This window comes from Pararge aegeria, chromosome 1 (assembly GCF_905163445.1).
Source record: "Pararge aegeria chromosome 1, ilParAegt1.1, whole genome shotgun sequence".
NCBI classification, from domain to species: domain Eukaryota; kingdom Metazoa; phylum Arthropoda; class Insecta; order Lepidoptera; family Nymphalidae; genus Pararge; species Pararge aegeria.
The window spans coordinates 12,310,680-12,326,998 of NC_053180.1; the positions used below are offsets into that span (position 1 = coordinate 12,310,680).

The following is a 16,319-nucleotide window of genomic DNA, read 5'->3' on the forward strand; positions in this document are numbered from 1 at the left end:
ATGATAACTATAATACTATTGATTAGTACACCACAACTAAATAATAGAATATAAAAGAATAGCAGAATGAAGTAGGATATAGAATAAAGCCTTAACGCGTAGGTGAGATCTCTACCAGCTAACCTTAAAATTTAAATTTTGTAGACAATCAAATCTTGGCTCATGCATAATCAATATAAGTTTAATCGTCATTCAAATTATTTTTAATCCAAGTGAGGTACTCGGCAACGTCTGTATATACCACGTATTGATCGGGATCACATATAGGGGCGTCCTCACGGGACACTGTCAGAGATACTATTCCTCTGACGAGCCAAGTACCAGGACGGCGCGTGTCTACATTTTGTTGTGCCGAATCCGGAACAAAGACTTGGAAAGCACTGCCACTGTCTCCATTACAGGCCGACGTATCTGTCATAATTAAAAAATAGTATTACTCTCAAGCATTATTTTGACTAAAACCTAAAGACCAAAGTCTTCGAACAGTGCGTGTTGCTAATGACTTATAGTTTGTGGCTGCGAAACGTGGTCGCTGAGTATGGTTCTTAAGAAGGATCAGCGTCTTACAGCGAGCAATGTGGAAAGCCATGCTCGGAGTATCTCTACACGATCAATTCAGAAATGAGGAAATCCGTATATGACCAGAGTTTCGACTACAGCTCAACGAGTCGCGACCCGATGACGCTGGCGTCCCCAGGTGCTATAATGGGGACCTCGCACCGGTAAAAGCAGCGTTTGTAGACCCCCGACGAGGTGGACAGATGCTGTCAAGCGGGTCGCGGGGAGCACTGGACGCAAGACCGTGGTATTTAGAACTCCCTATCAATATTTTAACGACCTCTCTGGCGCAGTCGCAGCAGTCTGGCGATTGATTCGAAGCAACCTTGTCGTTTATAATACTGCCATACGCCTAAAAAGTAAGCCCGCTACCATCGTAGACAGCATCATTTTTAGGCTAGCTTGTATTTGAATTAATAAAAAAATATTATTAATTTACTTTGGGTCGTTAAAATTACTTATCTCTTATAGCTATCATATTTAAAAGAAGATTTCTTACGATTGCGGTAACCCGCGCAGAATTTCTGATTGTTCAGAATGGAAGTATAGAAGTTTGGATTACTTGACATGCAAACACTATGTTCCACCATGGGCATCTGTGTTTGTTTCATTGTACGTGATAATGTATCAGTGTTGTCAAATCCCCAGCCTACAACCTTTAATAAATAAGAACTATATATTACTAACTCAGTACCTTGTAGCAGAGCTTTTTTAGACAAGGCTCGTCCGGAGAAGTACCAACGCAATGCTTATTTCTGTCACGAGCATTACTGTCTTTTTTTCCTGCGTTGTGTTTACTCTGTTTCAATATATTATTTTACTTATTAATAAATATATATATATAATATTTAATGCTTTTACATTCATCTTAGTTATATTAGTTATTTTTATACATATAGAATTACTCATGCGTTTTCGATCATCATATTGGATAATAATTATTTTCGTAGTAATAATTAGTGTAGCAATTAATAGAATTTCTACACAACTTATTACTTTATATTATATTATTTCCACTATAAAATACTATTTATTAAGTATATTAGCAGCTCGTATTATTTTCAATGCATTTCTACACTTATCATTCTCCAAAAATCTCATTAAGATTATTTTCTACTAAATCGCAGGTCAAATTCCACTTTTCGCGCATTCCACTTTTGCCCTTTCAAAACAAAACTTTGGGCATTGACATATCCCATGTAAAACAGATTCTGGGCTACTTCCACCAAGATTACAGAAAGAACTATCTTCGTACTTAAATCTGTTAGATTTTCGCCGAAGCTGTGTCCCGTTAAAAGTTGCGCGAGTTTGTTATTTAAGTTTAACTTCTTGATAATTTAGGAGCCGACGGAGATCTCGAAAGAATTTTCTAAAGACACCGCCTTGTAGATTTGTGCCGTATTTAACTCATATTTGCCATTTGATTAGTGTGTCCTGTCGTAGGAACCACTTCGCTGAGACCAGCAGTGCATCGTACACAGGTCTAGACTATTTTGTTAGTGCTGCTTACTTTGCTATCTCATCTCTGATATTTAATTGCCAGCATGCGTACTCTATTCTGCTATTTATCCAAAACATTCTTATCTCGCCTCCTGAGGCTTTATGTTCCTGAATGGTTTTCTGGATTTCGAATGCTATTTGCTATTCGTAAATTTCGAATATTATCTGGGTTCTGAATACACTGTAGGGCTGAACGTAAGTCGCTTATTATTTTAAGCTCATTAAAACTCTTAGAAGACTTGAAAAACTTAGCCATACTTCTTCAAGTTCATAGAAAAATACTACTACCCGTGTCCTTATTTCTATTAGGATACAGCCGCAACAACCTTTCCTTAGATGTTACTACCGTTACCGTCTGGTATGCTTGCTCTGCTGTAGTTAGTATGCCGTACAGTATGTGATGTAGACTCTCACAACTGGATGTGGAAGTTGGAATGTGCTTATCTTTATTTCGATTGTGCTATCTGGGATAGCTGGTGGTGGCTAGCCCCTTTTTATTTCATAGAGCAGTGTGGCTTCTTCAGCTCTCATATTCAAAGTATTTTTTTTTTAATCTTGAAAGTATTTATCATTTTGTGTCACTGTTTCTATAAAGCTATTGTGTATATTTACAGTATTTATTACTTACGGTTCCTAATATTTCATTGGTTAGTAACTTTTCACTAGCTTTGCTATACCACAAACAAGCTGGTTGAATATAGTCAGTAAAAACAACCTCAGTCTTCAGCTTCAACAGAGCAATGTCGTTATGTAAATAACGAAATTGAAATTTTTCATGAATAATAATTCTGTGTACCTAAAAAAAAAAAAAAAAAATTTAATATTTTAAAATTTATTTTATGGGATTGATATTCATATCAATAAATTTACTACTTGTTGCCCATTAAGAAGATTTCTGACACCGTGTCAGAGGAAAACTGAATGCTAAACATTAAAAAATTATTTAGCATACTTTTTGTTCTCTTTAGAAGATAGTAAGTTAAGAGGATAACTTTAGTGCTTAACTGTAATATTTCAGTAAACCTACATAAATCGTCGTCCGGTGGTACTAAGCACCGTTACCATCAAAGACGTGCCATCAAGCTTAGAATTACAGAACGACGATGTAGCGTAGAAACGTAAGTATTAATATGTAGGTAAGTTTCTTGTGGGCTCTTCTTAGACCAGGGCGCGTTTGGAACCCTCGTAGCTTTAGGTTTTAGTTGGTGAACGAAGTTATCACCATCCCCTTCCAATTATGTAAACATATATGCATGAACGCTTTATAAGTACCTTTGATAGGCTTACATAGATAAAGAAATTTTGAATTAGAATTTGAAATTTGAAACCGATGCTTATAACTGCAATAACCCTAACAGGTTGACCGGCTGCTATATTAGACTATATCAGGTGAGATTGCAGACAAGGCTAACTTGTATAAGAATTAAGAAATAAAATATCAACAAGAAAAAGAACAGGTTTTAAAAAAAATACATACTTCTCTCTCTTCAGATCCTATATCGCCTCCGATCAAATTGTATTTCCCAAGAACCACACTAAGAATTTCAGCCAAAACTGGGACTCCTCTCACACTAGCGCAGTGAGCAGCTGTGTATAACATACATAAATATCCAGTTTAAAAAAATATACTGCCTCGTTAGTCTAGTGGTTAGTATGTTTAACTATGGACACTAGGTCCGGCAATCCCGGATCAGGACATAAATTGTTAGGTATTAGCGTTTTCTGTCACTGAATTCTGTGTATGCCTCGTGCACCCTCGGAGGGCACAATAAGCCATCGGTCCCGGTTTTTTAACCGACTTCAAAAAGAAGGAGGTTCTCAATTCGTCGGAATCTTTCTTTTTATGTATGTAACACGATTACTCGAAGACTTCTGAACCAATTTGAAAAGTTCTTTAAGTTTTAAAGGGCATTCTTTCCAGGTGGTCCCATTTAAGTTTTATCGAAATCTGTCGAGCTGTTAATAAAAAATCAACAATAATGTAACCCAAAGTGAAAAATGTTTCCATATAAAGTTCATTATTTGGCGTGCGCTGAGAAAAGTATTGATGATACATAAAAAATATGTACTACATGATTAAAGTACCGTTATAATACTTTTTAATTCATTCCAATCGGACATTTAATTTCAAAGTTATCACGGTTTTTTTTGTTTAAAAATAATTATAAATACTATTATATCTAACGTGTGATAATAGTCGTTAAAGACAACCAACCTGTATTGGAGCAGAGTCTTAACTATCTCAAAACCAACTGTTTTAGAAAAAGATGACCTGTGCCTAGCAGTGAATCGTTATTTGGCTAAGAGGGTGGTGGTGAGTTTAAAAAAATAGATCACCTTTATTATAGCACTAAGTTATTGGCGTTAGTTTGTTGGAAGTTTGTTAGCGACCGAAAATCGTCTAAAGGACGTTATGCATACTAATTATTTTGATATTTTTGAGATACTGGTGATGCTTCCTGACATTGTACAAGATAAATTCTAAAATAAATTCCAAGTCCAAAAGTAGAGCTGACCCATCCACTCTACCTTTGTCCTGGAAAAGTATACGAATCAATTGGCATCATTGTTCCATCATTCTAACCACTATCGCCTACACGCAGTGGCGTGCATAGAGGGTATGCACAGGGTATGCAGATGAGTTATAAAAAACTTAAGGATAGGCATTGTAAGAGTTATAAAAAGCCTACCCATAAGTATTTATAACTCGTACTGGGGATTTTCTTCATTTTATATCATCTCCATACCCTGACGATAAAGTTTTGTTTATAAACTTAACTATCCCGCTTCTTCCGTAGGTCCTTTTAACTAGCTCTATGCTAAAAATCAAATCAGCGCGTAAAGAAAGGACAAAAAAACAAACAAATAGGTACACTTTAGCATTTATAATATTAGTAAGTATTATATTATGTTTACCTGTTAAAACAAAATGTGAAGAAATAAGACTTCCGCCGCAAATGTATTTAATGGTAGAGTATTGCCATTTGTATATTGCCGTATGCCAGGGCCAATCTCCGGGTTTTGTTTGGGCACCATTTACTATCAATTCAACGTGTTCAACTTTGCGTCTACCACAATTTAGTGGGGTATCAGCGTCCAAGGTATTACTGACATATGCATCAAGAAACCCCTTAAACACAGAAAAAATGAAATGAGACATTTTTAACTGTGCTTTTGTGTATTATGCACATAATACGCATATCGTACCGTGTAGTCATAGGAGATCAGAATCTGTTAATCTCTTCCCGCGGATGTCGAATGTAGTGGTACTATTAGTCCCCAGTACTACTACCATTTACTGCGATCAACAACCCGTCTGCTCAGGGTATAATGGGAAAAACCTCCCATTGGGAGATGTTTTAGTCCAGCATGGACAATAAATGAAATAATGATTGCACATTTAATGAATTACTAATAAATAATTAAATATATATATAATATTATATAATATTATATACATAATAAATTATTATATTTAGATACTAATAATTAATGTATAGGTATATACTAATTTATCAGTATCTATATATAATATTGTAAGTTTATTAAATATATATCTATAGTATTTAGGTATATATATTATATAGGTATACATGCAAAAATATATGTTTTTTGATATGCACAACCTACCTCTCTTCTTAATCTGTGTTTTACGCCATTTGTTGCCTGGAAGTGATCGCTATGTAGCGATAAGGCCGCCAAATTGTACAATTTTCGTTAAATTTTTATTTACTATTTTTTTATATGTTTATGTGGTGTACAGAGAAATGCAGAAGTGTAAGAACTTTAGTAATTAGTATAATATAGTATAAGTATGAGTATAGATATCGAATAAATTAGCTCCTTTATCTGAGATACATATACTCGTAGAAAAATACATCGGCAGGTACATCCGAAGGCCAAGTCAAAACACATAAAAAACAGAGTATCTTACCACATTTGGTTGGTTGCAGAATTCAATATTGTTAATTTTTAAACTGGTCAAATATGGAACTCTTCCGGGAACAGTCCCTTTGATTTTATAGCCGTAATGTACTAGCTGTGGGTTAGAAGTCCTATACTTATGCGTTACTCGGGAACCATTTCTTAGTGAATAGCTTGTGGACGTGTTATTTTCCTATAATAAAAGATAATAAAATATGCAATATAATTCAAACAATTTTGTTTATTTAATGGCTACAGTTATTCAATGAACTGATTTCAACAAAAAGAAGTTCCTAATTCTGCGCGCCTTTTTTATATTTACGATATCTTAAACATGTATTCGTGACATCGGTGACAGTGCAAAAATAAAATTTTGTTTTTTTAATGTTATTCTTAGTTTAGTTTTTTGGGCAATTTGTCTTATACGTTTTTAATTGAAGTAATCCTAAATAATATTATAAAGGGGGGGCGAAGTGGGTTTGCTTCTCCTTGCTTAGCGCCCTTATGAAACAACCGGTCAGCTGGATTTTTGACATAGAGGTAGTTGAAAGGATGAAAAGTAACATAATATAACATACTACTTAAAATAGCACTTTTAGTGATAAGGCCGCCTAAGCACCCCATCCTTCTGTTTTGCCTATTGTGTTTTGTTAAAATAAAGTTTATCCATTCTATTCTATTCTACTTTTTATCCTTGGAAAACAAATGGTTCCCACGTGATTTGTAAAAAAAAGTTATAAACGCGGACGTTCCCCTCCGTCCTTTCAAGTAACTCTATACAAAAAATCAAGGGACAAACAAATGAACACACTTTCGCATTTATAATATTAGTTCTGGTTTAAACCGAAAATATATTATGATATTCCTAATCGTAATCTATGGTGCTGATTCAGTTATTTGTATATCTTTAAAGATATATAGCTTTTTTATATTAGAAAACGATGGCGCTACATTTAAACTACCTAATAGTTTAAAGGTTGTGCCGATTTCTAGGTTTCAAAAATTATGTCTTGTTAAGTCCATAAAAAACCTGTATCTACTAAATTGTACTAACCGTCCTAAAATTCATAATGGCGTTCACATCGGCATTAAACTTAACTTTAATAGATACGTTTGTAGGATATGCTTTTGAAAAATACAGGTAATATTGATTCCTTTCTTTCGGTGGTAAACCAGGGTCATACCAAACGAGAACATCTCTCGAGTCAAAACAAGGGTACATAGTGAGAATTGGAGCTTCATAAGGTATGCCATACGGGAGATTGTCACACTTTATAATCACCAAAAGTGTCTTAATGATCAGTAACACCCGCTTCATGTTTATCTAGAATTTTCCATAATAATAAAAATTTCGATTTGATTAACTACAGCTCAATCTTAACAGCAAAACAATAAAACCACTAAACTACCACAAAAAGACGGGGGGGCTACTGTAACTTTTTTGATGTCGTCTTTCGTCAAATTTCCATGTTATTTGGAATTCGCTACAAAAAAGCAACTTTTAGCAGTGTTTTCAGCATTAGACTTGCATCTGATAATGACCTAAAAAGTTTAGTGGAAAAATAGACATTTTTTAAAAGCTTTTTTTAAAAAAATACAATCTGTTTCTAAAAGTAATTTTAAAAAATGGATGCAAAAATTATGCTAAGAAATCCTAAAATTATAAGCATACCCAGAAAATGCTTTATTGTAAAAGAGTGGAAGAAACGGAAACTGAACTATCAAAAAGCTAACGAATATATATTACACTGTCGTAACACTAATTCACAACCACAGTCTCTTATCAAAATTGGATAAAATTACTTTGTAACAAAAATAGGTGTTTCTGTTAAGCTCACTCTAAATGGTAAGCGCAGACAGATCGTGAAACTCCGATCGCATTACGACCGAGGGATCATTCTTATCAAATTCAGATAGTTTTAAATGGTGCGTTTCTAAGATAGTATTGCTTGTAGAGGTCGCAGCTTGACCTCGAAATTACACACTTTGAAAAAGGTTGCAGGAACTGTATAAGTATATATATATAAATAAGATATTTGATATATATCTAATTTGACAAAGATTGGTGCGTTGATTCAGCCAAATATAAATAACAAACAAACAAACTGTCTCACTTTTAAATTCACAGTATTCGTATAGATTTTACAATTTATTTGCATTGAAAATGGTTTTTATGATAAGAACCCCGATCATCCTCTTGCATGCTCTCGCAGTTTACCACTCAATGCGCGTTGACCTTTAGCGGAACATAATAATAATCTTCGTCCATAGCTGTGGTCTCAGTCTACCACGTGTAATGTCCTATTTTTTTTCTCCCTCTATACTTATTTTTGTCTTAGCAGCAATTTATGTAAAGGTCTAGAGATAATTTCACTAAGTTTAATGTAAACTGAATGTTATAGGTACCTACATACCTACAAACACTACAATATAATATTGATAGATAACCCCGCTGACCGTTAAAGAGTGCCCAGCTGTGACATATTATTTTTTATCAATTGTTTATAGGCATCAACGTTTCAATCTATACTTACAAGTAACAAGTGTTAGTACATTTGTTACTTTTATCTATATATATAAAAGAAAGTTGTGTTAGTTACACCATTTATAACTCAATAACGGCTGGACCAACTTTAATGATATTTCATTTTTAGGACTTCTCTTAGTCCGGAATAGGATCAAAAGTATTAAAATGTAGTATTCATGAAAACAAAATTGTTAGGCGGTACGAAGTTCGCTGGGACAGCTTGCTTCTTATACTTATGATGTTATAAAAAGGATTTTTTTATTTTGTTTGTTTGTAGCAAGTGGGTTAATATAATCGGCTGCTTGGATGGAGCGTTTGGGATACTTCGTCTCATATTTTCGTCCAAAACGCCTGAGTGCCTGAAGACCAAAGTCATCAGACAGTGCGTGTTAACCGTGATGAGTTACAGATCTCGTACATCTTTTTCGTTGTAGTGATAGAAGCGGAAAGGAGCACACTCGCTATTTGCTTGTAATAAAAAAGAAATAAATAAAGGAAATTGTTTTAAATTAAACGTTGATATAATAAAAACATCCTATGCAATCTATTCACACACGGCAGAAGTGTAACTTCTGAAAAGTAGCCTACGAGAGATTAGATTGAGGTGGATGTACAAGTCAGAACTATTAGGATAAATGTAAGGTTTATTATTTAGTTTCCATGGTAACTAGAATAGGTATAAAAATGTTTAATGTTTTCTATCTCACTCTGTCCTATACATTTATGTGTTTGTTTCCTTATTGAATATAATGACTTTATTTATATATTTTGCACCATACAGATTGTATGTAACAACAAACCTTCAATATTTTATTGATTTAATATAATATAATAACTTTTTATGGTGGAAAACGTTTGGGCACGAACGCAACGAAAATTTGAATTCTCTCGACAACGTAACGTCTAGCTAGACCTAACTTCAATCGGAATCGATTTTTTGTAGTAAAATTTTAAAATGTATCGAATTTCTACATAAGAGTCACTCATCTTCACAGTACGAAAAACAAATAACATATACATCACATATTTTCCTAATTTGAATTTTGAATTATCTTCTTAAAAATTTAAAGTTTTAATGATACCAAAAACAGCCAGATGCAAACAGTATAGCCAAAGATATTTTATTACAAGTTCATACATACTATAATGCGAAAAGACTTTTTCCCCAACCTATTAGGTAGTAATGAAGACAGTGAAATTGTAAAAAAACTAGCTACCGATTATTTATAACACTCCAGTTTCATTGGAAATTAATATCAGCTGTGGATGGTGAAGTGGCAGGCGTGGCAGTGGAGGCAGGACATACCAAAATATAAGGATACATATCGTTGTGACAATATAAGAACATTTGAATGTATTATGTCTAACCTACCTGTCAGTGCAGCGACAGCAGAAAGGTCTTTCTCTACGTTGCGCAGAATTAAATCGTGGCTAAGATCTTTAATGGTTGAAGATTGCCTATCCGGACTGGCCCTTCTCCACGTTCATAAAAACGTACCCATTGACATGAAAATTAGATTTTGTTATTTAAATATATGTATTTTGTCTGTCAAACAAAGTATTGTTTGTTGAAAACCCTTGTCGAAACCGAAACCCTTCTTGAACCCACCTCTTCACTTTTGCGGAGTTTTGCGTCCTTCCTATCAAGATTGCATTAAAATGTAATGGTAACAGACGAACAGAGTTACTATCGTACAAATATTATATCAATATATACATAACACAGTGTAATAATATACGTACCTACTATTTAGACAAAGTAGGGACGAGAGAAATGCGTCACCTATCTAACATAGAACGAACTAATATAAAGTCGTGCCTGTAAATGGTAAAAGTAAAAGGTTGATTGCCATTTTTAAGGTGCCCGCGCTTTCATAGTAGTTTTTTGCTTTTTCCACAGATGGCGCTGTAACGAGACTAAGTATAATTAAGAATGTGACTATATTTTTATGTTAAATCCTTTTGCATAATATTTTCTAACAGCCTAATCCACTACTGATTAACTTAATGACGCAATTTTTAGGTTAATAATTAGGTTATACCGTAACAATATTTTTGATTGACAAATGACAGAATAACAACCTTAACCCCTTTGTAAAACCTTAGATTGCTAATTTATATATGAAAATGAAATATAAAAATAAATTGGGATGTCTAATTATTAAATTACAAGTCCTATTTTCAGCTATAGTATTTACCTATCCTTGGGCTTGTAGCAATCAGGTGAAATAGCAATAAATTTCTAATTAATCCCATTCAGAATGCCCTAAAGTCACGAATGGTTAACTTCCGTGTGAGATTCAAAGATTACCAGGACCTTAACAGTTAGGGTTATATTGATATCGGGGGTGAATGACCTCGCCCTCTGTCAATTGGACATAGAAACGTGAGGAATAGCTTCGAACTGTTTATCATAAATGTAAAAAAACAGTAATGCTTTCTTGATAATTGTTCAATAGCTTAGTAACCATTCCAACCATCCATTTAATTAAAATTAAAACTTATAATAATTATATAACCTTAGTATTGCAAATTTGGGTGTGCGCTTTGAAATCTCTGAGATTCTGAATTTAAAACAAAAAGGAAAAACTTATTAAACGATTTAAATTTATATCGTATAAAAATATAAATAAAACATTACTTTATTTGAAGAACTTCAGAAAATGTTCAATGTGCTTTTTTTTGCTACAAGTAGTGAAGTAACTAATGCATTTAATGTCCCTACTAGCGATATATATAAAGCGTATCTTAGTATCAAGCTGAAACTTATACTGAATTCTAAAATTAACAGTTTCCGTATCGTACAAATTTCAAGTTTAAAGTATATACGGAACAGAAAGAAACAGATGAGAACACACTTGTGTTGTCATTCTAAAAGGATTGCAATAAAGTAAAAAAGCAACACTCATCTGTGAACTGCAATATCATTAGGCACGAAGTTAAACAGGTATCTTTTGACACAATTTCCGCGTTGGATTTTGCATTCCCGTGTCCAATTATCGCCGGATGTAGGGAAACTACTGCGATCACCAACCTGTCTACCGAGCGTGGTGATTATGGGCAAACCCCCCCTCTGGGAGAAGTCTTTAGTCCGACAGTAGACTGTTGTAAGGTATTGATCGGGAATCGGTATTTTAAGACAGATAAAGTCTTCATTTTCGTATACCATAATTATAACTCCAGTCTTCCAAGCCCTCAACATGCGAATCTGACTTGCATTTAGCCATTTTTTTTTATTTGTGAAGTTCTAATTTCGACTCTACGGTCGCTATGTTCAGACGAATATCCTCACAAGGTTTACGAATGCTCATTACTGTGTCCATATTGGTTCCGTAGTTATCTCTGCTGGTACACGACTTCTAGCCTTAGGAGTTGGACCTAGATTCCTAAGAAAATATAATTTAAGGAAACGTGCTAGCGACGTCGGCTATTATTTTTACCCACCTCTGAAAAGAATAAAAATTTTGCTACTCAAGGAAAAACATTATTGTTTTCGCTTACAGCAACGTCAAACAGAGTATATTATAATCATTAATCAATGTGCTAATGCACTGTTGTTGATGGGTGGCCATAATATTCATTAGTATCAAAGTAATGATAATTCAAACAGTAAAATAATAATAAAATAAGATTTGAAATGTATTACACATAAAAGTTTACTTTACTTTTTTAATAAATAACTAATATATAAATATACTACGACAATACACACATCGCCATCTAGCCCCAAAGTAAGCGTAAGTTATGGGTACTAAGAAAGCTGATGAATATTTTTTTATGAATAATTATGAAAAAAGTATATTAACACATAAATACTTATAATATACAGATAAACACTCAGACACTGAAAAACATTCATGTTCATCACACAAACATTTTCCAGTTGTGGGAATCGAACCCACGACCTTGGACTCAAAAAGCAGGGTCGCTGCCCACTGCGCCACTCGGCCGTTTAATGGTATTTTTTAATTGAATTAATTAAGTATATAACAATAATAATAAGTATTACATTAACTGCCTCGTTGATCTAGTGGTTAGCGTGTTTAACTGCGGACCTGGATTCGAATCTCGAATTTTTTTAGGTAATATGTTTTTCTGTTATAGATATTCAGTACCGACATGGAGTTAAAAAATTGATGGTGTCAACCCCCGTGCCTCGGAGAGCACGTTAAGCTTTCGGTCCCGGTTATTATTTCTAACTTATGATTATTACAATAATCGTTAAAGCCCACTGACCGGCATGGAAGCAGCGTGGTTTGTCTACGCTCTAAAACCGTCTCTCCTTTGAGAGATGGGGTCTGTCCCAATGCCGTGGGACGTTATTAGGCTCCGAATGATGATTCAAATTTGTGCCCTTGATAAGTATATGTACTTTATATATTTATGCCCCTTTTCACTAACGACAGATTAGGGAATGCCTAAGTAAGTAACACCTATAAAAAGAACATTATTAGGCATATATTTACCTTTCACCAAACGATATTCACTAGGTAACTCATATAACCTGACATGTCTATGGTTCTTGCCAGACAAGGTATAGTATTAGGTAGTATTTTGTGTTTGTTAAATATATAATATTTTTCATTTTTCGTATGACTATATATAATTTATAAAAAAAACGAATAAATATTTATTCCATCTGTCATGTGTCAGTTTACGTTTCCCCTAAACTTTACTATCCGCCGAATCGTTGTCCTAGATTTATATGGCGCCTTATGTCGTTAGCTATCACATAAGTGTTCGTGAAATGTGTTTTTTCTATATGAATCACCGAAATCACTAGGCATCCGATCAAGGCTACTAGGTTAGTTAACGTTTAGTAGAAACGGGCCGTTAGTAAGACAAATTAAATACTGCGCCATCTCAACCAATGGACATCAGACTTTTTTATAACTGATGGATCAAGCAAATGGGCCACCTGATGGTAAGTGGCAAACCATCGCCTATAAACAGAGCTACACTACATAGGAGCATGTAAGGAGCACGTCCTGCAACATGCCGCCCGGTGTCCATCAGTTTCTCAGAGCTCTGTCACAAATAGCTCTACTACTACAAAGTACATAGGTACGTCCTAAGTTCTGCTTACGACCAGCTACTTTCTTCAACACTACAGAGACTGTAGGTGGTGGCAACTTTGCAAACTTTACGGTCTCATTTTATCTATAGCATAAGTTACGTCAAATTATTTCCACGACGATTAACTAAGTTACTTGGAAAAATATTTACAAAAAAATTTAAGCCGTCAACCCATAAAGTCAATTACCTCTTTGAGTCTTCCCGATGCCCAAAATAAGAGTCAGCTCTTGGATCTGTTGACGAATGGGTCGGCTTCACTTTCGTGGAGCCGAGCTTGAACACCAGGACTTAGTTTTAAGCAATTAGATACCTATGACTTGCTATGTTAGTGAGATAACCTGCATGCATGAGAGCTCTCCATAATGCTCCCATAGACGTGTGAAGTCCACCAATGCACACCTGACCAGCGTGGTAGTCTAATCCCCTGGGTATTCTAGGAGCACACCCGAGTCCTTTAGTGGGTCGCTTATCCGTTGTTAATTAAAATGACAATATCTACGGTGCTGGATGATGGAACTCCTTGCAGCTCTGAATAGAGCTTAGTAACAGACAAAATACTTTTGAAGCCCCGAAGCAAAACGGGGTGTTTTAAGTTTGACGTCTCTGTTTGTGTGTGTGTGTGTGTGTATGTGTGTCGTAATTCCCTAGCGGTTGAACCAATTTTGATTTTGTTTTTTTATTTAATAGTTGAATTAATAGGGAGTGCTCTTAGCTTTGTTTCATTGACGTTACAAAATGGCGGAAAACATATTATTTAAAAATCCATATTGACAAATCAATATGGTTATCAAATGAAAGGGATAAAGGGATTTTTTTTAGTTTTAATATTATATTAGCCAGTTGGTAACACGTTAAGGTAACCCTTTTAATCTATTATATTTCACAGCAAGTTGTGTAGCAGGAAAATAACAGAATCTACCTCCTTATATATCCAAATGGAAACAATTAATTCAATCCACGTTTTCGCCTAACGGTTGACGATAACCGCACACGAAGTCTAATGAATACTTTTCAATGAATCTATTATGCTATTAAATGAATAAATAATAGATACTGGTACTTTTAAATCATCATACATTTATCTCGAATTATTTTATCACTGAGTTATTATTTGATTTCTGGTTTTAACGCGTAATAAGGGCTGATGTGGATTTTTAAAATCGCATAGGGGTAGATTGTAAGCATCAAGGTGCTTTATTAATACAAAACTTCATCACAAACTTTCGGGTGCCTTTTAGCAATATAAAGTTTCCCAATGTAACTATATACACAGGGTTTATGCTATAGTTATCAATGGTGGATTCGAACAAATTTAACAGAAAAAGTTTTGGAATATTAGTTGATTACTTGGACTGAGCAACTAGACGCCCCAATTAAAGAAAAGTTATTATATGATTACCATATGGAGAGAATAAACAAGCTTACAATTTTTGGAAGCTTTTACCGTATATAGATAGCAAGAAGGCTATTTGATAAGCTAGTCTGCTCATTTTTCAAAAATCCAAGTTCCTTCCTTAGTCGCCTTTATGATTATAGTTTGAAAGGTTTGATAACATTCTTATTCGCTTGTGCCACGCACAGCTGCAAAGAGTATAGCAGTATATTGGCAAAACTATAACCTTTCCAGATATGTTTGACGGCCGATTGGCGCAGTTTTCTGAGTCCAAGCTTTTTTGAGTTTCTCAAGCCGTGGGCTCAATATTCACTAACAGTAAATGTTTATGTGATGATCATGAGTGTTTTTTTAGTGTCTGGCTGTTTATATGTATATTCTAAGTATTTATGTAAAGTATTCATAAAAAATATTCATCAGTCATCTTATTACCTATAACACAAGCTACGCTTACTTTGGGGCTAGATGGCGATGTGTGTATTGTCGTAGTAGGTATATTTATTATTATTATTATTATCTTTGACTGTATCATTAGCAGGTCTTCGTAGTTGGTATAAGTCTGATATAATTTTATCCTGTGGCCAATCCAATACTGACTAAAACTCCACAGTGTTTCAACTTGTGGTCTAGGTACCAGACTAGGACTGTGGGACCTAACAACTAAACGTTGAATAAAGTCAGTATAAATTATAGGCCATAACATTTGAAAGCTGCAGTTAGTAGAAGTGTGACAAGCACTTCATCTGACAGCGCTTTTCAAATGCAGAGCCTGTGAATAGTCTGCATAGCTATTCCGACTATTTGCCACTCTCCCTTATAAGGCAATATAACTCCACGCCTCACCGTGGCGCGGGATATCCCTATATATCGTTGTAAAGGTATTTCACTACGAATAAAAGGTTATCGTCGTCTTCAAGCAATAACTTTACAAGTACGTAAGAATAGATAGTGGCAGGTCTTTATTTAAAAAAAAAACAATACAATTTAAAAGAGCTGCGTAAACCTTTTCTTAAGTAGAATAGTTACATTAACTCAGTTTAACCCTATTTACATTCCTGTTTTTAAATTAACTTGGGTATGACTACCATACTACCTAATAGGTTAGCCCGCTACCATCGCAACACTTCACAGGGCATTCTGGGATCACGGTCTGCAACGTGCCGCCCTGTACCTATAAACCTGAGGCGTAAGTGTTAAGCCACGTGTGCCTATAATTACACCGGCACCACTGCCCTTCAGACTGGAAAACAGCATTGCAACAATGTTGCTTAGCGGCAGAAATAAGCATGGTGGTAAAATACAAGCCATGATCATCAACCCATTACCCACAACCCACGGGTA

General features: G+C 34.7%; 2 protein-coding genes across 5 annotated transcripts in view; one reads left to right on the forward strand and one right to left on the reverse strand.

Moving 5' to 3' along the window:
- LOC120636990 overlaps positions 1-16,319 on the forward strand; it is a 350,702-nt gene that overhangs the window by 172,274 nt on the left and 162,109 nt on the right. The gene's annotated exons all lie outside the window — the stretch shown is intronic.
- On the reverse strand, positions 56-7,837 carry LOC120637005 (chymotrypsin-C-like). Of its 4 annotated transcripts, none has more exons than XM_039908597.1 (8): positions 7,730-7,837; positions 7,037-7,306; positions 5,993-6,175; positions 4,975-5,188; positions 3,536-3,645; positions 2,687-2,854; positions 1,058-1,214; positions 56-411 (listed from the first exon to the last, which is right to left on the reverse strand). In XM_039908597.1, the coding sequence occupies exons 2-8, from the start codon at positions 7,298-7,300 to the stop codon at positions 182-184; spliced, it is 1,326 nt and encodes a 441-aa protein (XP_039764531.1). In that variant the 5' UTR covers positions 7,301-7,306; positions 7,730-7,837; the 3' UTR covers positions 56-181. The 4 variants fall into 4 exon arrangements, with proteins under 4 accessions (XP_039764531.1, XP_039764523.1, XP_039764537.1 ...); XM_039908589.1 differs by having other exon boundaries at positions 7,655-7,837; XM_039908603.1 differs by having other exon boundaries at positions 7,786-7,820.